Source organism: Myotis myotis, unplaced genomic scaffold (assembly GCF_014108235.1).
Source record: "Myotis myotis isolate mMyoMyo1 unplaced genomic scaffold, mMyoMyo1.p scaffold_m19_p_36, whole genome shotgun sequence".
Classification (NCBI taxonomy): domain Eukaryota; kingdom Metazoa; phylum Chordata; class Mammalia; order Chiroptera; family Vespertilionidae; genus Myotis; species Myotis myotis.
Genome location: NW_023416342.1, coordinates 1,522,732 through 1,546,223, shown reverse-complemented (window position 1 = coordinate 1,546,223; position 23,492 = coordinate 1,522,732). Strand labels below are relative to the sequence as shown.

At 57.7% G+C, this 23,492-nt stretch overlaps 1 protein-coding gene across 1 annotated transcript in view; it reads right to left on the bottom strand.

The window, feature by feature from the left end:
* Positions 1-1,702: 1,702 nt before the first annotated feature.
* NDST4 (N-deacetylase and N-sulfotransferase 4) overlaps positions 1,703-23,492 on the bottom strand; it is a 174,760-nt gene continuing 152,970 nt past the window's right edge. Inside the window, exons 10-15 of the mRNA XM_036303309.1 lie at positions 19,536-19,659; positions 15,988-16,162; positions 14,920-15,090; positions 12,274-12,383; positions 6,409-6,511; positions 1,703-3,579 (exon numbers count right to left, since the gene is read on the bottom strand). Of these exons, the coding sequence (XP_036159202.1) occupies positions 3,460-3,579; positions 6,409-6,511; positions 12,274-12,383; positions 14,920-15,090; positions 15,988-16,162; positions 19,536-19,659 (803 nt within the window). The 3' untranslated portion in view covers positions 1,703-3,459. The remainder of the gene's footprint in view (positions 3,580-6,408; positions 6,512-12,273; positions 12,384-14,919; positions 15,091-15,987; positions 16,163-19,535; positions 19,660-23,492) is intronic.

Below are 23,492 nucleotides of genomic sequence, written 5' to 3'. Positions count from 1 at the left end.
ATCGGCCCTACTCTGTGAGTGACAGGGGGGAGCTCCTCAATCCCCTGATGGGCCCTGCTCTGTGCGTGACAGGAGGGAGCTCCCCAACCCCCCAATCGGCCCTGCTCTGAGCCCGACCAGGGGCTGCACCTAGGGATTGGGCCTGCCCTCTGCCACCTGGGAGCAGGCCTAAGCCAGCAGGTCGTTATCTCCCAAGGGGTCCCAGACTGCGAGAGGGCACAGGCCGGGCTGAGGGACCCCCCCTTCCCCCCGAGTGCACAAATTTTTGTGCACCGGGCCTCTAGTATGTATATATATATATATATATATATATATATATATATATATATAGTCAGGGGCCATCACATCCGAAACAACTGAACAGACAATCGAACAAGCTGAGTAGGGCGACCAGGCTGGCAGGGGGTTTAGTGAGGGACAACCAAACGACTGAGCAGCAGGCTGTGTGGGGTGACCAGGCTGGCAGGGGGGCCAGTTAGGGGTGATCAGACAGGCAGGAAGGTGAGCAGTTAGGAGCCAGCGGTCCTGGATTGTGAGAGGGATGTCTGACTGCCGGTTTAGGCCTGATCCTAAACTGGCAGTCAGACATCCCCTGAGGGGTCCTGGATTGGAGAGGATGCAGGCTGGACTGAGGATCCCCTCCTGTGCATGAATTTTGTGCACCAGGTCTCTAGTATATATATTATAATGCAGGCTATTCATGAAACGCTGTCCCTGCCTTTATCAGTGTGAAGAAACCAGTGACTGTATCTGTGAATCAGACAAGTAGAACAAAGGAGGGAAAAGGAGAAGGCACCCGTTTGCTTAAAGGTTTTAGAAAGTTCTTCACAAGTTTAAAAAGCATGTCATTGCAGACCGAGAGATATAATTTATTTATTTATTTATATTTTTTAAATATATTTTTATTGATGTTAGAGAGGGAGAGGGAAAGAGAAATTGAAACATCAATGATGAGAGAGAAGCATGTGCCCTTGACCAGAATCGAACCCGGGACCCCTCAGTCTGCAGGCCGACACTCTTTCCACCCAGCCAAACCAGCTAGGGCTAGAATTTATTTAAAATTTCAAAGAATTGCCTATATTAAACATTGTGTCTGTAATTCTGAAGTAGCCAGTGAATAAAAATTGAAAAATCAAAACATTCCAAAAAATTTCCTGATTTATCAACATTTTCTCTGGCCCAGGGCTCCCCTAAGCAGTTTATTGAGATGAAGAGAATTACTCAGTTAGACTTTACTTTGTGGTCTCCGTCATCAACCTTAATAAGAGGAATGTGCGTGCTGATTGACATGAACCATGGAAATGGACCGGTTGGATTTGGGGGACTTTCGCTCTCAGATACCTGTATGTCGGTGAATGATACTGTTTACATCATTTAGAAAAAAAATGAAAAAATGTGCAGAATGAGTTTTATTCTTAAGCAATCTGGTGATGAACTGTGCTTTGAGTTAGGTGAATGTTGCTTAATATGAAAAATATCTCCTGTCTTCTATAAATATATCTGATATCCCATTTGGAAAAACAAAAAACAAAAAAACAACCTTTAATTTCTAGCTCCGGAAAGAAAGGAATCTATATATATAAAAGCCTAAGCAAGAGAATGACCGAACGACCGGTCGACCAGTGGCTATGACGCGCACTGACCACTAGGGGGCAGACACTCAATGCAGGAGCTGCCCCCTTGTGGTCAGTGCGCTCCCACAGCCAACCTCCCGGGCTGGCCAACCTCCCGTGGTCCCTCCCCACAAGGGACCCCCAACCTGTGCACAAATTCGTGCACTGGGCCTCTAGTTAGAATATAAACTGGAGGAGCCAGTGAACTAACCAACAGAGTGTTGGCTCTCAGCCCACAATCACCCTGGTCTGTGGGCATCTGGGCGCTGCTGGCACCTGCTCCCCCAGTGGCCAGCCTGAGAACTGGGGTCTCTTGGCAGACAAAGGAAAGTTGGTGATTTCTGTTCATCGTACCCAAGCGAAACCTTACATTTTTTTCCCTTTTTTTGCGGGGGTGGGAGTGGGGGAGAAAGATCAAGAGCCTCTGGCTGCTGTGGGAAGATCAGGAAGGAGCATCTGGGTGAATTCTGAAATAAAACAGGTAGGAATCCTTGATTCTCCCTTAGATCTGACTTGAATCGCCCGCTTAAAAAAAAAGCACAAATAATCAAAAACAAAGGTCTTCCGTGCCCTCTGCAGACACTGAATCCTGTGAAGCAGTTTCTCAGGTTACAGGGGACGATCTATTATTTCAGCCCCAGGACAGCCCCGGGGGGCGGGGGGCAGGAGGACGGGCAGGCGGCCCCAGCGGAGCCGTGTGACGCGCGTCCTGCTGAAATGTCACCTTCATGTGTCACTGAGAGATGACGGGCTGCCACGTACCTTTAGCCACAAAACAGGACCAAGTCCCACGGCCCGAGCCCGCCCTCCACACGGAGAGGCACCTGCCACGGCCTCAGGAAGGGCCCCTCCCCGGACACCCCGTGTGGGTGAGGCGGGAGAGCAGAGCGCTGGGGTTAGAGACGCTGACGGGAAAGAGGCCAGTCTCAGCTCACGGGTATATTTAAATAGGCGGGAAGGACGTGACCTTGTGCACAGCGCCCGCACAGCACACAGCAAGCCGCGCTTCCACGGCCAACGTGCGTGGCTGCAAAGGCGCGAGGGCCCCCTGGGCCCGTAAACATCCCTCTGCTTATCCATGTGTCCTGTTCCCCGTGGTAGCGGCCCAGTCCATAGACCCACCACCCCTGTCCGGGCAGCCTGCCGGGCTGACAGCACGGACGGCTTGCATCACGTGGAGACGCTCCCACAAACCCGCTGAGAGCTCAGAGTCTGCAGTCCCGTCGCGTTTCCTGAATCTCGGACGGGCGCTGGAGACCCACGACGCCCGGGGATGCTATATGCCGGGTCAGGGTCAGCTCGTCCTGCCAGTGAGGGCGCTGCAGCCGGTCCCTCCTCAGAGGACAGATGGACACGGAGGCTCCAGCTTCACGCGGTCAGTGAGCTGCGGGCGCTGATGGAGGAGGGACAGGGACAGGCCTGGGGGCTCACACACCCAGTGATGGCCGCTCAGAGCGGGGCAGGGGCCACCCGGCCTCCCTCACAACAAAGCACAGAGGGAAGCGGAGCCCTCCACTCGGCCCTTCACTCAGGCCGCTCACACCAGCCTCGGCCCTGTCTCCCGCCCAGGACTCTAACCTGTCCCTCGCCCACGGTCAGGGCTCCGGGTCACCGAGTCCCTGAAGCCAGAGGCACGGGCTGTGCTGGGATCCCCGCCCGGAAGCTCCCCGCAGCTCCCACAGGCTGGCGCCGGTGACTCCGCTGCCTGCAGATGCAGGTTTCACGTGTGGAAAGGACAGGGGGGCTTGGCCACAGTCCCTCCCCGGGGCACGCGTGCGCCGAGGGCCGCGGCGGGGCTGGCGTCCGGCTCCGGCGGCGGGCGGTGGCGCGGTCCTGCCCGCGGGCGCTACCTGGCCTTCTGCAGCTCTTGGCGCAGCCAGGCCGGCAGGGGCTGCCCGAGCCGGTGCAGCAGCCGGGACAGCTCCACGTTGTGGTCCCGGTAGTAGCCGGACAGGAAGGCTCTGGCCTGCGAGGCAAGGGGAGAGAGGGGGCTGAGTGTGTCCCGTGTCATGAGAAGAGACCGCACGCCCGCTCCTCGAGGGGCTTGTGACGACACAGGCGGCGGCAAAGATGCGTCTCTGTGCGTCTGCTCAGATGCCCCTCATTCTTACCTTTTGAAACTGTTCGGGGCAGAAGAGAACATGGGGACCCGCTGCAGCGATCAGACTGTGGGTCCTGCTCCGTCACCGTGACGGCTCTGCTCTGGATACAAGCACCGCCTCGCCCGGCTGGGAGCCGCCGCCTGGGCCCGGGGAGCCCCCCCTGGGAACGCGGCCCATCCTCCTTCCGGAACCACCCATCATGATGGAGATTCACCACCTCGTGGCCGAGACGACCTAGTCCCGGAGGCATCTGCTCTTTCCACCCCAGCTCCTCCTGCCTGTGATCTGGTCTCGGGCACCCGGAGGTCCCCCTCTGTGACCCCCAGCCCACATGACCTGTAACCTGTGCGATTATCCCTGTCCGCTTCCCATGCCTGTGACTCCTTCTCCCCATAGAAGCAGCTGGAGTGTGGGGGTGCAGAGCAGATGTCTGTGGGCGGCCTGCTGCTCCCCCTGCTGCCGGCAGGACTGGGATAAGTGCTCATAGAGGACCCAGCCCTCTCTCCGCTGAGTTGGCTCAGGTGGTGACAGGCGCCCGGACCCCTTGGTCGTCGGGTTACAAAAACATCTGGCGCACGCGTAGCTAAAAATGAGACCCGGTCCAGGTGTGTTGGCTGCGGCTCGTTCACCACGCGCCCCGTTGAGGGCGGATGGTGACGTCCATGGGGAGAGACGGAGGGGGGGTCCTCTGATGCTACAGAGGAGCCAGGGAGGGGGCAGATCTGGTACCAACTCTACAGACCTCGCTGGACAAACTCAGATTCTTCCGCTGAATGTGGCCACCTTCTGCCGCTTTGGGCCGCGGCATAAAAACAAAACATCCCACAAACGGAAATTCACGTTTAAAGAAATCACTTGTAATGCTGCAGAAACATTTCCTATCTTTGTTTTGGGACCAAAATAGGTTTTCAAAAAATCATCAGGAACTTTCTGCTTCAAAACGGTCTCGTTGGAGACCATCCTGGGCCGCGTCTCCGGTCCCTGTTCCTCGCTGGCCGCAGGGCTCGGGCCTTCGCAGACGGAGGCTACACGCCAGGGTTACCCGACGGGCCATGGCCCTCGCTTACGCTTTCTTTTCTTTCTGGAAAACAGCGAGTTCACCCTGGGGTTCCTGTCTGGGTGGCACCTGCCTCACCCTATCGCCCAGGGAGCTCTGCGTCCCTGATGGAAGGCGGGGAGGACCGGTCTCCGCCTAAGCTCAGGCACCAACAGCCGTGTTTTCCTTCTGGTCAAAGCCACACCCTCCCTCGTCAGCCCGCCCAGTAATTTACCACGAATGGACCCCTTTCTTCCTACAAACTCCCCGCGCACCTCCTGCATCTGCTGGGGAGGGGACTGGAACGGCCACACCCTTCGCGCACACCCACCTGGTGTTCCACGTGTCCTCCCTGGACCCCGGCGCACACCCTCACGTCCCGATCAGCCGCTTGTAGAAGCGGTGGGAACGTTACGCCCACAGACGACTTGCAGGTTAAAGTGATTTCGGAAGCCCACTGACATTCAAGTCCAAGGTTCTAGTTTGAGGACCTCCCGGTCCCTGTTTCCATAGTAACTCCCGCATCACTCCATCCCTCCCCTGCTCGCCTTGCCTGGGAGGGATGCTCGTGGTCTCTGCTCTGGAGGCTCGCTGCTTCCCAATCCCGAGCCTCTCCGAGCAGCCCTCCGGCCACAGACCCCCCTGCCTCGTAGAGGGTCCCACTCCCCGGATCTTATCAGACAGGGGCCATAGCTAGCTCCCCCTCCCTCCCGTCAATCCAGGCCCATGACTGTCTTATCCTCGCTGACGTCCGAGCAGAAGAAGAGATAGACACTTGGTCTGTGTCGCGTCTCCGGCACAGCGCTCCTAAAACCCCAGGTGAGAGCGACCACGTCGTCTCTGTCAGGTGACGAGGTGGCCTTTGAACCTCACCCAGATGGGGCTGGCTGCTGGGAGAACCCCGCGGGCATAGAAGGTAGGAGCTCAAGCCCCGCCCCTGACCCCTGGGAGGAGAGAGGGGTGGGGGTGGCATGATCCCCAAGGCCAGGGAGTGCCTCAGTCCTGCTGTAAGGGAGCAGCCACCCTGACACCTGATCGGAGGCTCTGGGTGGTGAAGCGGGGATATTGGGGAGAGGGGGACCCCGAGGCATGGTCACCCTGCCCCTCCCCACACGGGCCTGTGCTCCTCTCCCATCCAGCCGTTCCTGGGTGAGTCCCGTGTTTCTTTGAGTTCTGGGAGCTGCTCCTGCGAGTTAATGAAACCCAGGGAGGGGCGTGGGGCCCTGTGACTTCCAGCCGGTGGGTCACGGGGCACAGGTGAGCCCGGGGGCTGGGAGGCCTCTGAGGGTGCGGGGAGGGCAGCCTTGCAGGCCTGAGCCCCGACCTGTGGCTCTGACGCTGCTGTGGTGGACGATGGCGTGAGCCGGACGGTAGGACCCCCGGCTGGGGCCCAGCACTGCCTGTTGGCGGGAGAAGCCCCCCGTCACGGTGCAGGGGCCTCCACGGCTTACTCAGCCCGTGCACAGAGCAGGCGCTGGGCGTGCACTTACTATGTAAGCACGCTGCTCACACACGTGATCCAGCCACGTGTCTGCTAACCCGTGTGGGCACCTCACACGCCTGGAGCGGGTTGCTGTCCAGTGAGCGTTTCCACCCTTTCTCCACTGACGGTGTGTGCGTGGCTGCACCCCACGATCCCGAAACCAGGGAAACCCACCTGGGGGTCCATGGGCGGGTACTTCCGGCCTTTGCTTTTCCCCAGGCATTTGGTCTTCCCTCCTTCCAGCAGTTGGCACCAAAAGCCCTTCTGGGGGTCAAACCTACAAGAGACCATACGTGGACGCAGTCAGAGAGATCATTACAAACGACGTGGAATCCGGTGGGGAGGCCTCCCCCGGGGACGGAGGGCCCTCAGGCGTGTAATTCACACCTACACGTAGTTGTTCAATTGGCCTGAGAGTCTAACCGAAATCAAATAAACGCGATCTTATTACAGGGGAACCTCGTTCCGCTTCTGGAACCTAGTGCGTTCGGAAGGCTGATCGAGAAGCGATTGGTTCCAACACGGAATCATTTCCCCCTAGAAAGACTGTAAATGGAATGAATCCGTCCCAGACCCCCACCTGGTCCCGTGTTAACCGTCCTCACACACAGCGCTTGTCTGATGGTCTGTTTACTGTATAAATTAACACTTCTTTTCTTTTCTTTTTTAAAAAATATATTTTATTGATTTTTTACAGAGAGGAAGGAAGAGGGATAGAGAGTTAGAAACATCGATCAGCTGCCTCCTGCGCACCCCCTACTGGGGATGTGCCCGCAATCAAGGTACATGCCCTTGACTGGAATCGAACCCAGGACCCTTCAGTCCACAGGCCGACGCTCCATCCACTAATCCAAACCAGTCAGGGCAACACTTCTTTTCTTAAACTTCTCGAACCACCCCTTCTGGCCTTACAGGAATTTTTCCTGAATCACTGCCCCGAAATGCAGTCACTGCCTAACTGCTCCCCCTTGACCAAACCAACACCAGCTCTACTGTGCTGATCGCCAGCAACAAAAGCATTCTCTCCTGTGCTAGCCGGGGCCGGACGCGTCTTGTCTGCTGAGGTATCAGCCTGGAAGGGTTATCAGGTCAAACACGGAAGATGTGGCTGACAACCGAGACATTTTTTTCTGTGAACAACTTGGTCGAGAACCGAATCGTTCGCGATGGGAGACGTTCGAGAAGCGAGGTTGGACTGTATCTGCTTAAGCATCTTTGTTCTGTCGTGGAAAAACACACCTTTAGTCCGAGCTTACGTTGAAGTTACTAAGTTCCATGATTTCCTTGTTCACCCATAAAGATCAAGGCCTCGTCATCAAGACGACAGCCCATGATGAAGGACCTTCAGCATATGAATCCTCACCCTGATTCTCTGCCGAGTGAGTCAATGTCTCTGAAATCCTTCCATGGTCTACAGGGCGGGCAAACGTAGGGTGACAGCTGTGAGTACTGCAAACAGAGTTTATTCTTGTATTCTTACATATTCATTACTGTATTCTTTCCCTTACAAACAACTGTAAACCGACTTTTGCCCCACCCTGTATATACAATGACTTAATGTAATAAAAATAAAATTCCGTGGATACAATCATGAATGAAACACTCTAATTTGGAAAAATACTGTATGTTTTTACAGTTCAAAAGGTTCATACCTTTCAAGGAGAGAATTAAAAGTGTAAAACACGCCCAGCCAGTGTGGCGCAGTGGTTGAGCATCGACCTATGAACCAGGAGGTCACGGTTTGATTCGCGGTCAAGGGCACATGCCCGGGTTGGGGGCTCCATCCTCAGTGCGGGGCGTGCAGGAGGCAGCCAATCCATGATTCTCTCTCATCATCGATGTTTTGCTCTCTCTCTCTCTCCCTCTCCCTTCCCCTCTGAAATCAATAAAAATATATTTAAAAAGGGTAAAATACAATGTGTTATATTTGGGGACAGTGAGCCGGGCGAGGGCGGTTGGAGAACCTCACTTCTGTTGGAGCCGGTGACCCCAGCAGGCGGCTCAGGGCCCTGGGTCCCAGGTTTCTAACTCGCTTGGCTCCCAGGGCTGCAGGAAGTTACAGGAGAAAGGAGGTGTGGCCTCATTCACTTGTTTGAGCTCCACATGGAAGCAACTGAAAAGCAGAATTTCTGCTTAGGACTAACAAGGCAGGAACAGTGAAAGCCTGAGCCGGACGAGGAGAGGCAGCACCAACCGGGACCCACGGCGCACAGACCATGGGGGGTGGGGGTGGGGGGCGCCTGGTCCTGCGGCTCTGCAGAGGTTCCGAGGATGGAGCGTAATGGCCGGGGACGCAAAGTTCATTAGCGGCGGCACCTGTCGCCGCCCTGGGCCTTTGCCAGACACCGCGCCCTGGGGCTCACCGCTGCACAGGGGAGCTTCAGAGTCCCCTGCCCGCCTGCGGTCAGAGCCGCGGCTCTGCGGCCCAGGCTGCCCGCGGCGCCCATGCTGTCCATGAGAATGAAACACATGGCGGGCGAACGGGTGCAGGGGCGGCGGGCCGTTTCCACCGGGGCTTTCAACCCGCTGCTTCCCATCCCCGTCCTGCCTCCCGCTGAGCTTTCCTTCAGTCCCAATCGGAGCGGCGATGACAATTCAGCGGCTGCGCAGACGCGGCGGGACGTGGCCTCGTGGTGCCCGGTGGCCTTGCTGCCAGGAGGGTGGGTGACTGTCCCGGTGACACGAGCACTGGCCACGGAGCCCAGGTGTCTGCAGGCGCTGCTCTCAGGTGTGCGGGCCCCTTGCTCCCAGCTACCTGAGGGGGGAAAACCTTCCAGAAGCCTGCAGGGCCCTGCAGGTGGGCTGTCATCACCTGGAATCCACGCTGCTCTGCCGTCCTGGCTTCACTGATGGCCTTGCTGACGGCCGAGAGGGCGTTTCTCCTCCCTGGGATACAGGGTGCATCTTCCTCTGTGCTCCCTGCGCACGGAACTGTGAGACGGAGACGCGCGGCCTCCTCGGACGAGGGCTGGACAGCTTTGAGGACGTGAGGCAGCTGCCATCCGCGTCCCTCCATGGCCCGGAGCGTCGCGCGGTTGTTAGTGTTCAGATGCTGAGACGCATTAGAAACCAGCTGTTCAGTGTCAGCCATCTCCCTTCCCCGGGAGGCGTGGCAGCTATCGGACCGTCAGCAGCTGTTTGCAGTGAACAGGACGGACGCGTTTCCTCAAGTGCCACCAGGAGGCAGAGGCCGGCCTCCTCCAGAGCGAGGATGCACCGCGGGTCAGGGGTGCGGGGCCCTGGGGGTGCGCTGCCTGTGCTGGTGGCTCCGCGTGCAGGTAACACCTCCTCAGGGCTGCTCCCGAGACCGGGAGCCACCCAACCTCATACCTGCTTCTCCGTCCGCCCATGACCCTCTCGCTGTCTGATTGATAGCCACCTGCCAGGAGCCGGGGAAGGATGTGATCAGGCTCCTTAGACGTCGGTCTGACATTGACTAGGCCTCCCCTCGGCCTGGGGAGGGAGGCCAGCGCACCCTTTACCCTACAGTGTGCTCTGGCTTCAGCGGGTTTCGTTTGTGTTTGCCTTGTTTTCATTTTCCCACTTTAACTTACATGAAGACAGGGTTGTATTTCCCAAGCTGCCTACAGTGATGCCTCTCCAACCACATCCCCATGGGCAGGAGACTCCCCCTCCCCCCGTGGACTCGAGTCCGCCCTCCCCCCATGGATTTGAGCTCCCCTCCCCCATGGACTTGAGCTCCCCTCCCCCCATGGATTTTGGTTCCCCTCCCCCATGAGTTTGAGCTCCCCCTCCCCCCGTGGACTTGGGCTGGCTGTGGTGACTTGGGTGTAATCAACAGGCATGGCATCAGTGGCACTGTGTGACCTGTGGGCGAGGCCCACGGAGGCCCTGGCTGTCTTGGACCACTGCCCCGACGTGCTGTCCACCCTCCGAGCCCAGCCAGCACGGAGAGCAAGCCCCATGAGGGGTGTCCTCCTGTTGAACTCGGCCTCTGATCCCTCCCCATCCACCAGGCAGAGATGTGAGTGAGGACAGAAGGAAGAGTCAGGTTCAAGGTGGCGAAGGTCCTGAGTCACCTCCTCCTGGGGTTGCGGGATAACTCCGGCTGTAGTGGATTTGGGTGCGGGGTGAGCCTCCACCAGTGGGAGGACAGGCAGACACTCTGGCTGGGGACAGACAACACACCTGGACCACAGACCTGAAACCCACTGGAGGGCGGCCGCTGACGGGGGAAGTAGAGGAATGTGTTGATGAGCTGGGAGACAAAGCCATGGAACTCCCAGAGCAGCAAATGAAAATAAACTTCAAGAGCGTGAAGAGACCTGAAGGGACCTTGGGGACAGCAATTGCGATAACATTCACAATGTCAGTGTCCCGGAACCAGACAGCTTCCCTGGCGAATTCTACCGAAGAAGATCCCAATCCCTCAGATTCTGCTGCAACATCGAAGAGGAGGGAGAGCTCGCACATTTCATAAGGCCCACGTTATCCTGACCGCAAACCAGGCAAGGACACAGAGAAGCAGAATTACAGGCCCATGTCCCTGGAGAACACAGATGCAGAAATCCCCAACGAATCCAACAAGACGTGAACAGGCTCAGTCCCACACCGGCATCAAGTGGGACTCAGTCCTGGGAGACAAGGATGGTTCGACCTTCGCAGTCCATGCAACTTTACCAAAACACTGAGAACTCACTGATGAACACAGGGACGCTGCAGGATACAATGTTAACATTTGGAAATCTGTGGCATTTCTACACACAAATCATGAACCATTGGAAAGAGATCAAGAAAACAAACCCATGCACGATTGCATCTGAAGGAATAAAATACTTAGGACTACATTTAACCGAGGAGGTGAGTGACCCACACACTGAAAAAGTAGCTTCCAGAAGATTCCAGGGCCCAGACATTCAAGTCACATCCAGACATCCATGTCTTCCCAGCGGTGGCCCCAGGTAGGATGAGCAGAGACAAGCTGTCTCCATTCCCAGCCCACGGAATCCATGAGCCAATAACGTGGCTGTGGCTCCATGTTGGTGGGCTTGGAAATGGCCCCTCATGCAGCAACAGATCGTTGGACATGAGATATGATTCTCTCTGAGCAGGTTACCTCATTTAATGAATACAGAGTAAACCCAAAATCCGCCTGGCAGGTGTGGCTCAGTGGTTGAGTGTCAACCTAAGAACCAGGAAGTCAGGTTCAATTCCCGGTCAGGACACATGCCCGAGTTGGGGGCTTGATTCCCAGTGTGGGGCGTGCAGGAGGCAGCTGATCAATGATTCTCCCTCATCACTGATGTTTCTCTCTCTCTCTCTCTCCCTCTCCCCTCCTCTCTGAAATCAATCCTATATAATAAAAGGCTAATATGCAAATTGACCAAACAGCCAAATGACTGTTTGTTATGATGTGCACTGACCATCAGGGGGCAGATGCTCAATGCAGGAGCTGCCCCCTGGTGGTCAGTGCGCTCCCACAGGGGGAGTGCCGCTCAGCCAGAAGCCCTGAGCCGGGCTCATGGTTGGCGAGTACAGCGGTGGTTGCGGGAGCCTCTCACACAGGATGTCTGACTGCTGGCTTAGGCCCACTCCCTCTTGGGAGTGGGCCTAAGCCGTCAGTCGGACAACCCCCGAGGGCTCCCAGACTGTGAGAGGGTGCAGGCTGGCCTGAGGAACCCCCCTGAGTGCACAAAGTTCATGCACTGGGCCTCTAGTAGAAATATTAAAAAAAGAAAAAAGAAATCTTCCCACTGTCATGGACCTCGTGATGCCATCGGGGCTTTGTTCCTGACCCGTAGACTCCGCAGGAGAATGACTAACCTTTCACCTTTAAGCCCCCATTCCTGGGGATGGAAAAAGTGGACTTAACCAAACTCTTCCTGGGAAGAGCTCACAAAAAAGGCAGACACTCCGTGAATAACGAGGATGCTCCCCCGAGGGCTCTGGAGTCACACAATGAGGTGTAAAAACGTGGCTTGTGCTAATGGTGCAGGCTCATCTGCACCCCCACCCCCACCCTGGGATCACTTATGAGGGCAACTGAGGGGCGCACGGGCGAGCATGAGGCAGACTCACGTCAGTGCTTCCGAGTAGTTGTAACGCGGCGTCACTCCCAGAAACTTCTGGACGCCGTCCATCACAGTGGCCGGGTCGGACTTCAGCTGCTGTCCGTCAATAATCAGCAACTGCGAAGGCAGAAATAGTCACTTAGTGAGGAACAAAGCGAAATTAACTAGACTCAGCCGCCTCCCTGGACCTCAGATGACCTGAACTTGCGGGTTAACCTGCACCACACGGAGTGCATGTGCTATCAGTGCCTCCAGCGGGTTAACCTGCACCACACAGAATGCAGGTACCATCGTGTCTCCAGCGGGTTAACCTGCACCACACGGAATGCATGTACTATCGGTGTCTCCGGCAGGTTAACCAACACACGGAATGCATGTGCCATCGGTGCCTCCAGCGGGTTAACCTGCACCACACGGAATGCATGTACTATCGGTGCCTCCAGCGGGTTAATGTGCACCACACGGAATGCATGTACTATCAGTGTCTCCAGCGAGTTAACCTGCTCTACACGGAATGCGTGTACCATCGTGTCTCCAGCGGGTTAACCTGCACCACACGGAGTGCATGTGCTATCGGTGTCTCCAGCAGGTTAACCTGCACCACACGGAATGCATGTACTATCGGTGTCTCCAGCGAGTTAACCTGCACCACACGGAATGCATGTACTATCAGTGTCTCCAGCGAGTTAACCTGCACCACATGGAATGCATGTACTATCGGTGTCTCCAGAGGGTTAACCTGCACCACACAGAATGCATGTACTATCGGTGTCTCTGGCAGGTTAACCTGAAACACATAGAATGCATGTACTATCCGTGTCTCCAGCGAGTTAACCTGCACCACACGGAATGCATGTACTATCGGTGTCTCCAGCGGGTTAACCTGCACCACACGGAATGCATGTACTATCGGTGTCTCTGGCAGGTTAACCTGCAACACATGGAATGCATGTACTATCCGTGTCTCCAGCAAGTTAACCTGCACCACATGGAATGCATGTACTATCCGTGTCTCCAGCAAGTTAACCTGCACCACACGGAATGCATGTACTATCGGTGTCTCTGGCAGGTTAACCTGCACCACACGGAATGCATGTACTATCCGTGTCTCCAGCAAGTTAACCTGCACCACACGGAGTGCATGTACATCCGTGTCTCTAGAGGGAACGCATGGCGATGTCTACTACGCGGTGTCTTCACATGAACGATTAGTTTGCCGGAGGCACTATTTAGAGCCCTGAGGAACCTGACTTTACATCAGAAGTAACCGCAGACCCTCTCTTGGTTTAGTGGCTCCGTGGGAACAGGGCCCTCCACGGCCCGTGTGCTCAGGTAACCCCCAGCCCACGAAGCCCCCTGAGCACCCTGGAGCCCAGGGCAGAGAGCCTGGGGTACTGAGGGGATCACCCCATTTCCTCGCAGACCCTGGTGAGGACGCAGCTTTCTGCCGCGCCCAAGCGGGTTTGAGGGGGTAAGCGGGGCGGACGCTGTCCTGCCATCCTCACTCCTGGCTCCACCCACCTTCCCGGGCGTCCGAGCACTTCCCACGCAGGCGACAGTCTACTCCCCAGCGACGTCTTCCCTGTGAGGCCGCGGGGACAGACGGCACGCGGGTAAGTGCATGCGTGGCGTTCCGTGGGCGTGTGGTCCCGGAGTCTCCAGTGTGAGGACCGACCACTTTGGGACCGGCCACTGTCCGCAGGGAGACCCGAGAACGGGGTCCATGCCGCTGACCCCATGTGACCACCATGACTGACATTAAACATGTCTGTGACTGTCAATCCTACCTGTGGCCATGTTACCGCCTTCTCCCATGTGTAAGACGCCCCCATGAGAAGACGCCCCCCACTTTTCCAACCCAAAATTAAGAAATCGATATTTTAAATATGTTGCTGGTTCTCCTCTCAAGGCTTCTTCTTTTTTGGCATCTTAAGGAGTTTTTCTTCCTGTTTTCCCCACTGTCTGATCAGACACTCAGTGGGAGGGGTCCACATGGTCTCTCTGCAGCTCTATTTCCATGCTCGTTTCAGAGCAGATGACATTCAGTTTGAGTTGTGCAGAGTAAGACAATCGCTTACCGGTATTTATCTTTTTATTTCTGACATCTGTATGGGCTCAGAACGCTCTGGTCCCTGTTGCAACTGCACACTCTCCACCTCCACCTCCCATTACAGCATCAGCTGACGTCAGTAACAATAAGGCCTGTGATTGGAGGAAGCCTGTTTGGCCAGGTGTGGGCAGCTATGCACCCACGCGGCTCCCTCCTCAGCTGACTTCCGTGTATAAGACGCCCCTCAATTTTCAGTCTAACGATTTTAGAAAAAAATAGCGTCTTATACACGGAAAAATATGGTAATTCCCGTTTCCTTTTAAATATATGTTTATTGATTTCAGAGAGGAAGGTAGAGGGAGAGACAGATGGAAACATCAATGATGAGAGAGAATCATGGATCAGCTGCCTCCTGCACGCCCCCACTGGGGATCGAGCCCATAACCCGGGCCTGTGCCCCGACCGGGAATCGAACCCTGGACCCTTCCGTCCGCAGGCCGGCGCTCCACCCACTGAGCCACACCAGCTGGGGCTCCCATGGTGTCTGTGAGATCGGCACCATCCTGACACAGTGCACAGAGGCGGTCGGGGTCGGGACGCTACCTGCGAGGCCGCGAAGTGGGCCAGCCAGCGCTCGATGTGCACGGCGTACCAGCCGGGCACCAGGCAGCGCCGCTGCAGCGCCTTCCGGTCGGACGGGGCCCCCGGGCCGGTGGTGACCACTTCGTAGAAGCTAAACCGCAGGGCGGCTGGGTCTTCGTGCGACCGCTGGTGCTGCAACAGACAAGCCGCTGTCAGGGGAAGGCCTCCGTGCCGCACCGGCGTCCACGCGCCTGAGTGTGAGGTGAGTGCCTCCCCATGTCACGGAAGTCAGACAGACGATGGGTCGGTTCTAGAACAGTGGTTCTCAACCTGTGGGGTGCGACCCCTTTGGGGGTCGGACGACCCTTTCACAGGGGTCGCCTAAGACCACCGGAAAACACATACATAATTACATATTGTTTTTGAGATTAATCACTATGCTTTCATTATGTTCAATGTGTAACAATGAAATTGGGGGTCACCACAACATGAGGAACTGTATTAAAGGGTCGCGGCATTAGGAAGGTTGAGAACCACTGTTCTAGAATAAAAATGATGGTGAAACGTCCGGAAACGGACACCCAGCCCCCACCCCCTCCCAGCTTTTTGCCTCTGATTCCAGAATCTGCCCCGGGCAGACCTGTCCCAGCAGGGCCAGCGCCCTCTGCTGGTTCCACGGCCACAGGACAGCCTCCCCCACCCACACCCAGCTCTTCAGGGGACACCGAAGGTCCTCACTTATGTTCTCGGTAGGTTCCCGGGACTGTGGCCACACACGGGAGCATAAAGCCTGCTTTACCGGGGCTGACCCTCACACGTTAGGTCCCGGGCGTCGCACCCAGAGCCAACGAGAGGGCGACGGCAGAACGTTACCCCGGGACCTGCTGCCTTTGGTCACCACCTGGGGGCCCGGGGGGAGTCTCGTCCCCCTTGACCCTGTTTCCACGAGTTCTGGTGACTTCAACCCTGGGCCCCTCCTGATTCTGCCCCCCGCCCCTACCCCGATCCTGTCCCACCCCCTTCCACCTGCTGTCCTCGCACCACGGCCCCGCTCCGTTCCCACGGCGACCGCTCCGGCGCCGCCCGCACCTGGTACCAGGAGTAGGCCCTGTCCGAGGGGTCGATGAGGATGGTGATGAGCTTGGCCTTGGGCACCAGGGAGGCCGCCCGCTTGGGAGCTTCTTCCGAGTGGAAGTAGTTGGCGCTCTTTTCAAACAGGAAGTCGCTGGTGACATTGGCCGGCGTTGGGAAGAAGTCCATGTACCTGCAGCGGGGAGACGCCATGTGACCTCCCGCCAGGGGTGGCTGTCACTCACCGCGCGTCTTCACGTCCCCCCACAGGTTCTTAAGTGGCCGTGTGCTCACTGCCGGGCACTGGCTGTGCCGTGTGGCTGTGGGATGGCCGGTCGGGGAGGGAGCAGCGGGGCAGGGGGGCTGGGACGGCGGAGGCACCGCCCTTGGATGTCATCGCTGTTCTGTGCTGCCAGAAGCCAGATCCAGAGACAGCAGCGAGCCCAGAGGACCCCATGTTGCCAAGTGAGCACTTTAAACGGCACATGGGGGTTTGCAGATTTGAACGCAAACTTCCTCCACTGAGCTTAGCGCACAGGACTTGAACCGAGAAGCCAAGCGCACTGGGCAGACCCCGGCCTCTGAGCTTGCACCCGTGTCAGAGGAGATGGGTCCCCCACAGTGTGCTCGCATCTCCGTGTCAGAGGAGATGGGCACCCCACTCTGTGCTCGCACCCCCGTGTCAGAGGAGATGGGTCCCCCACTCTGTGTTCACACCTCCGTGTCAGAGAAAATGGGTCCCCACTCTGTGCTCACACCCCCGTGTCAGAAGAGATGGCCTCCCACTCTGAGCTTGCACCCCCGTGTCAGAGGAGATGGGTCCCCACTCTGTGCTCGCATCCCAGTGTCAGAGGAGATGGGTCCCCACTCTGAGCTCGCACCCCGTGTCAGAGGAAATGGGTCCCCACTCTGAGCTCGCACCCCGTTTCAGAGGAAATGGGTCCCTCACTCTGAGCTCGCACCCCCGTGTCAGAGGAGATGGGTCCCCACTCTGTGCTCGCATCCCAGTGTCAGAGGAAATGGGTCCCTCACTCTGAGCTCACATCCCCGTGTCAGAGGAGATGGGTCCCCACTCTGTGCTCGCATCCCAGTGTCAGAGGAAATGGGTCCCTCACTCTGAGCTCGCACCCCCGTGTCAGAGGAGATGGGTCCCCATTCTGTGCTCGCACCCCCGTGTCAGAGGAGATGGGTCCCCACTCTGTGCTCGCACCCCCGTGTCAGAGGAGATGGGTCCCCACTCTGTGCTCGCACCCCCGTGTCAGAGGAGATGGGCCCCCACTCTGTGCTCGCACCCCCGTGTCAGAGGAGATGGGCCCCCACTCTGTGCTCGCACCCCCGTGTCAGAGCAAACGACTGGCTCTGAGCTCGCTCCCTGTGGGCTGTGGGTGTCCCTCCCTCCCCATGGACCGTAGCCCTGGACACTGCACTCCTCCACGCGTGGAAACACCTCCCTGGGTGGACGTTACGGAATCAGCAAGTTCAGAGTTAATTCAGGGCGAGGCTGTAATTGTGCGAGTCACCGCCACAGCTCACCCCTTCCCTGGCCTGCGCTGCCCGAGGAGACGGAGCAGGGACTGCGTGCGTGGAGGACCCGTCTCCCTGACGTGGCTGCGCTGCTTCCCGCCCTGAAGGCTGCAGGGGCCGAAGCTTCCTGCCCAGCCCTGCTGACACCTGTCCGCTCCTCACAGAGGCCCTCCTGTGCTGCTGTGGCCGCTGCCTGTGATGCCAAACCCCGCGCAGGGCCTGCAGGGGCCCCACAGCCCGATCCCAGGGCGATGGCCGCGTCTTTACCGAGGGGAGGGGACCGGCTCCGGTGTGGCTCACTCAGCCCGGGGGCTCTGACCGGCTTGGGGGGGGGCTTGGTGGCAATTCCTCCTGGTTCCCCCTGCGGGACGGCCCTCAGGGACCGGTGCCCCTGCCTGGACCTGGACCGGGACCCAATCTCTAGACAACGGGGCGGAGCTGGGAGAGCCGGGAGCAGGTCGCCGATGCCGGGTTCCTTCCATGTCAGTTCAGGAAGAAGACTGAGCCAACGTTTCTCAAATGCATCTAAGGAACAACATGCACTGGTGGACGGAGGGGACCCAGAGCCATGGAGGCAGGGGCCCGAGGGCGGAGCCTGAGGGGAGGCGGAGGGGGAGGCGGGGGGGAGGGTGGGAGGTGGTCAACCAAAGCCCTTGTGTGCATCTATGCATGGCCCCTGGACACGGACAAGGTGAGGGCCTGGGCCAGGGATGGGGGTGGGCTGGAGGGGGTCGATGGGGGAAAGGGGAAATATGTAATACTTTCAACAATAAAGCTTAAAAAAAGGTAAAAAATGTTTTCAAATTCAAGGTAATATTCCTCTTATGCCCTTGTGTGACTATCAGGGATGCAGTTTGTGTGACCGTCAGGGATGCGGTTTGTGTGACCATCAGGGATGCGGTTTGTGTGACCATCAGGGATGCGGTTTGTGTGACCGTCAGGGATGCGGTTTGTGTGACCGTCAGGGATGCGGTTTGTGTGACCGTCAGGGATGCGGTTTGTGTGACCGTCAGGGATGCGGTTTGTGTGACCGTCAGGGACGCGGGTTTGTGTGACCGTCAGGGACACGGTTTTGTGTGACCGTCAGGGACGCGGTTTTGTGTGACCGTCAGGGATGCGGTTTTGTGTGACCGTCAGGGACCCGGTTTTGTGTGACCGTCAGGGACCCGGTTTTGTGTGACCGGCAGGGACGCAGTTTTGTGTGACCATCAGGGACCGGGTTTTGTGTGACCGTCAGGGACCCGGTTTTGTATGACCGGCAGGGACGCGGTTTTGTGTGACCATCAGGGATGCAGTTTTGTGTGACCGTCAGGGATGCGGTTTGTGTGACCGTCAGGGATGCGGTTTGTGTGACCGTCAGGGACGCGGGTTTGTGTGACCGTCAGGGACGCGGTTTTGTGTGACCGTCAGGGATGCGGTTTTGTGTGACCGTCAGGGACGCGGTTTTGTGTGACCCTCAGGGATGCGGTTTTGTGTGACCATCAGGGATACGGTTTTGTGTGACCAGCAGGAACATGGTTTTGGGAACCTCTGTTATTGCCACGACAAATCTCAGCTCACATCATCGCAACAGCCCTGTCTCTGCGGCTGATGAAGACACACGTCACGGGGTGTAGAATGAAACCCCCTCCCGATGCATCTGTCCCCGGGAAGACACCTTATACACCCGGTTCACACGCTCTAGGCCAAGCATGTCAGACTTCGTTTATCTGGCCCGTGTTAGCCTTTGAGCTTGACATGCGTGCTCTAGGCGCAGTGACGGTGAAATAATAACAGGCCAGGAGGATCTTAAAGCTCCTTACGCATAATCCTTATGGAAAGTATCCCATAGTCCTCTACTCCCTCATCTTCACTGACCAGAAAAGCGTTACCATCATGGCACCGTCCACATCACATGACGGGCCACACCGACTGAGCGGGTTCATTTCTAATTCACGTGGTGGGTGACGCGGGTTCTGCAGTTCTGCGGGCGCCGTGGGCACCGCACCGCTGGGCCACCCATGGGCAGGTGGGGTGCATGCGCGCGACAGCACTGTCCTCACCAGTCAATCCCCTTGTGGTAGTTGTTCCCGTTGAAGAACTGCACCTCCTCGAAGGTGCGGGGGCTGGGCAGGCTGCCGACGATGGACGGGTGCATCAGCAGGAACAGGTACAGGGCTGTGGTGCCTGGCGGGGGCGGCGAGAGGAGAGGAGAGGAGAGGAGAGGAGAGGAGAGGAGAGGAAAGGGGAGGAGAGGAGAGGAGAGGAGAGGAGAGGAGCGTTACTGCAGCAGCATCTCGGCTCAAAGAGCGCATCCAATGCTTTAAAATCTTATTATGATTTTTCAATATATTGTTACTGATGTCAGAGAGGCAGGGAGAGGAAACATCAGTGAAGAGAGAGAACCATGGATTGGCTGCCTCCTGCACGCCCCCCACTGGGGATTGAGCCTGGGTGTGTGCCCTTGACTGGAATTGAACTCGGGACCCTTCAGTCTGCAGGTGGACACGCTAGCCACTGAGCAACACCAGCCAGGGCGCGACATTCAATCCTTTAAAGAGTCACAGCGATCTCCCTAAAGTCAGTGAGGGCGCTTCACGCGGCAGTCACCCAGGTGTGTTTTCATTCGTGTCCACGGCTCTGTGGCCCTCAACACGCGATCGAAGGTCAGCGCTGAGTACGGGCCAAAGCAAGCAGGCTGGCGAACAGCCAGGGAGAACCTCAGAAATCGGGGTTCAGTTCCCTCCTGGGCCGGGCGCGTGGCCGCAGCATCAGGGGCATCGGGCCCAGCACCGGGCCCTGCTGGGTCCCCGATCAATGCCGTATCCAGGTCGGTTTAATAGAATCAAACTGTCCAGCAGATGCTGACTGGGCGAGTCTGTGCACATCCCTCCAGGGAAGGCCGGAAACATACCTCTGTGCCCCGCGCTGAAGGCGAGCATGGGGACGTGGGTCACGTGACAGGCCCTACCTCATGGGGAGACGGGCCCCACCATGAGAGCAGAGCAGGGAGCTTTCCCACCCACGAGGAAGTGGGCGGTCAGGGAGGACTCCCCGGAGGAGGCATGCTCTCAGGTTGGACCTTAGAAACACAGGTGTTCCCCGAAAGGTCAAAGCAAGGGGCAGATTTCTGGAAAGGCGGAACAACCAAGGGAGAGCAACCAAGTCTGATGAGAGCGGACCAGACCGGTTGTCAGGCCCGAGGGACACGCAGAGGGAGGCTCAGAGGCTGGCCCGGGCCTTCGATGTTCCTGAGCTGGGCAGGGCTGAGGCCACAGCAGAGGACCACGAAGTGATGGTCCGCGTGGCTCCCACACACCAGAGCTGCCTCTGGGAATGGCTGTCCCTTAGGGACACGCTGGACCCTAGACGTGGTGGGCTCCTGGCCCAGGAGGGCGGGAGCCAGGCTCCACACAGGGTTGCAGGGCCGTGATGATGGTCACAGGGGGCTGGGAGAGGAAGGCACGGAGGACTGGCGTTGGGTTCTATGCAGCTCTCACAGGAGCCGAGGCCACTGGGCCTCCATGTCATGAGGTCGCCCCTTAGAACCTCCCAGCTCTGGGGCCACCGGATGGAGTGGAGGCGGGATGGCTAAAGCAGGGCTCCCGCGAGGCTAGGGGCCCGGCCACCGCGGGTGGGAGGCAGGTGAGACGTCTATGCGGGGCTCCTGGGGACACGGGAGGCGCATGTCAGTAAACGCCCCGGGGGAGGTCTGATTACGAATTCAACGGATTTTAAAAATGAGAAAATGTGAAATGAAGTCATATAGACCCAATAAAGAGATGGAAGGAGTCAGAACGAGTTAAGAACTGAATCCGAGGCCCCGGAGGACTGGGCGGGAGAGTGAGCTGGACACGCTGAGAAAGGCAGCCGTGGGCTGTGAGGGCGGAGCGTGGAGACAGATCGGACTTGTTGCTGAAAATCACAGGCGTCTGGCAAGGAGGAAAGGTGAGGAGGAGGCGTGTTCCAGGAGGTGGCGTGGCCACTGGGGGGGGAGGGCAGAGGTCCAGGTGGGTTCCTTCTGGGTGTGTTTCAGGATGGAAGCCACAGGACAAAGCTTACCTGGTGATGAGAATGAGGCATGTGTGTATGCATATGGGTGCACACATGTGTGCATGCATGTACTTGTGTGTACACACATAAGTGCACACCCGTGTGTCCACACGTGTATGTGTGCATATGCGCACGCACATGCATGTGTTCTGTGCATACCCACATAGATGTGCACACACATGCATGCACATATGAGTGCATGACTTTGTGTTCACATGTCCATGTGCATATGTATGCACGAGTGCACGTGTTGTGTGTGTTCATGTCCATGTATGCACACGTTTGTGTCTGCACATGCACATATGCATACACATGCATATGTTGTGTATCTGTGTGTCCATATGTGCACATGTGCATGCGTGTGCATGCGTGTGAATGAGAGGCTGCCTGATTTTTGAGGCACACAGAGAGCGGAGGGTAGTGATACTTCAACATCCCTCAGAGGCTGGGAGCAGGCCACATATTAGCATCTAAGAGCTCAGGGTGCTGTCTTTGTGAGGATGAACAACAGCGAAAGGCAAGGGAACTTTTCTGAGTTGTTGCTGAATATCGCAGGATGAATACATTTATAAGCCGCCCGCAGTAGCGCGCATACCCACACTGTGATGTTCACAGGATGCGCCCACCCCCCCTGCTCCCCAGGAAGTCAGAGCCCCTTGTGTTCTGAGCCCCCCATGGTCCCGGGAGCAGGGGGACCCGAGGCTGGGACTGAGCAGGGGCTCGAATGCACTGGACTTTCCGACCTCACGTCAGGCCCGGTCCAGCCCCAGCGCGTGGCCCGGGCTCTCCCCTCCCCCACCACCAGGCTCCCGTCCGTCCCCACATTCAGTCCATCCAGGCCCGGTGTCAGCTCTGGCGGAGGACATGGAAACCCTCAGGCCCTGGAGGCCGCTAAGAAGCGTTACTCCCCCTGCAGTCGCCACCCTGAGTCCTGTCGGTGGCCAGGCTGCCGGGAAGTGGGCCCTGACCTCGCGACGGCACGGCCCCTGCAGGCGTCCGGCTGGGAGCGAGCGTTTAGAACCGCTGCCTGCGTGTGGCCCTGAGGAAGTCCTCTCCACTCGTCACATCTCTGACCCGAGTCCTGAGGGGCCTCCACGCACAGCACCCCCCACCCCCCGGACCAGGATCCACCACCCAGCCAGCCCGGGGCACCCCCACTGCTGGGTATCTCCGCTCCCCCAGCCTCAGCCCCAGCCCTGGAGAAGTGGGGTCACCTCTGGGCAGGGTCACCTCACAGTCAGCAGCTGTGGTTGGAGGGCTCCCCCCTTTTTTAAAATATATTTTTATTGATTTCAGAGAGGAAGGAAGAGGGAGATAGAAACATAAGCCACGAGAGAGAATCATGGATCGGCTGCCTCCTGCACCCCCACCCAGGGATCAAGCCCACAACCCGGGCATGTGCCCTGACTGGGAATTGAGCCGCGACCTCTGGTTCATGCTCAACCACTGAGCCACACTGGCCGGCTGGAGGGCCTCTCTGTATGTCACGGTTACCGCAAGGGGTGCATGAGCCGCGGGGAGTTGTTCACAGCTCTGGGTGGAGGCCAGGTCCTTCGTGGCACCTGTGCCCACACTGCAGGGGACACGCAGCCTGGACAGGGCAGGGGCCCTGCCCACCGAGTGGTAAGGAGGACAGAGAGCCCCAGGGGGCTGGCCCTGAGGGTCAGGAGTCAGCCCGGCCGTTCCACCTTAGAAGGCCTTTCAAGGAAAATTACCAGACTTTCCCTTTCCTTGTGCCGGGAAAGCCACTTCCACTGAAGCCTGCATCATCCCCATCCTGGCAGGTCCCGTATTAACATCTAAAAGTTCAGGGCGCTGTCTTTGCGAGTGTGAACAACAGGGGGGGAGCCAGAGCTGTCTCCCTGACCTGCTGCCTCTAGCGGAACCAGCCAGTCAGGACGTCCAGTGACAAGTGGCAGGAGACGGGTCTTTAAACCAAACCTGTGACATTGTTTTACAACAGGACG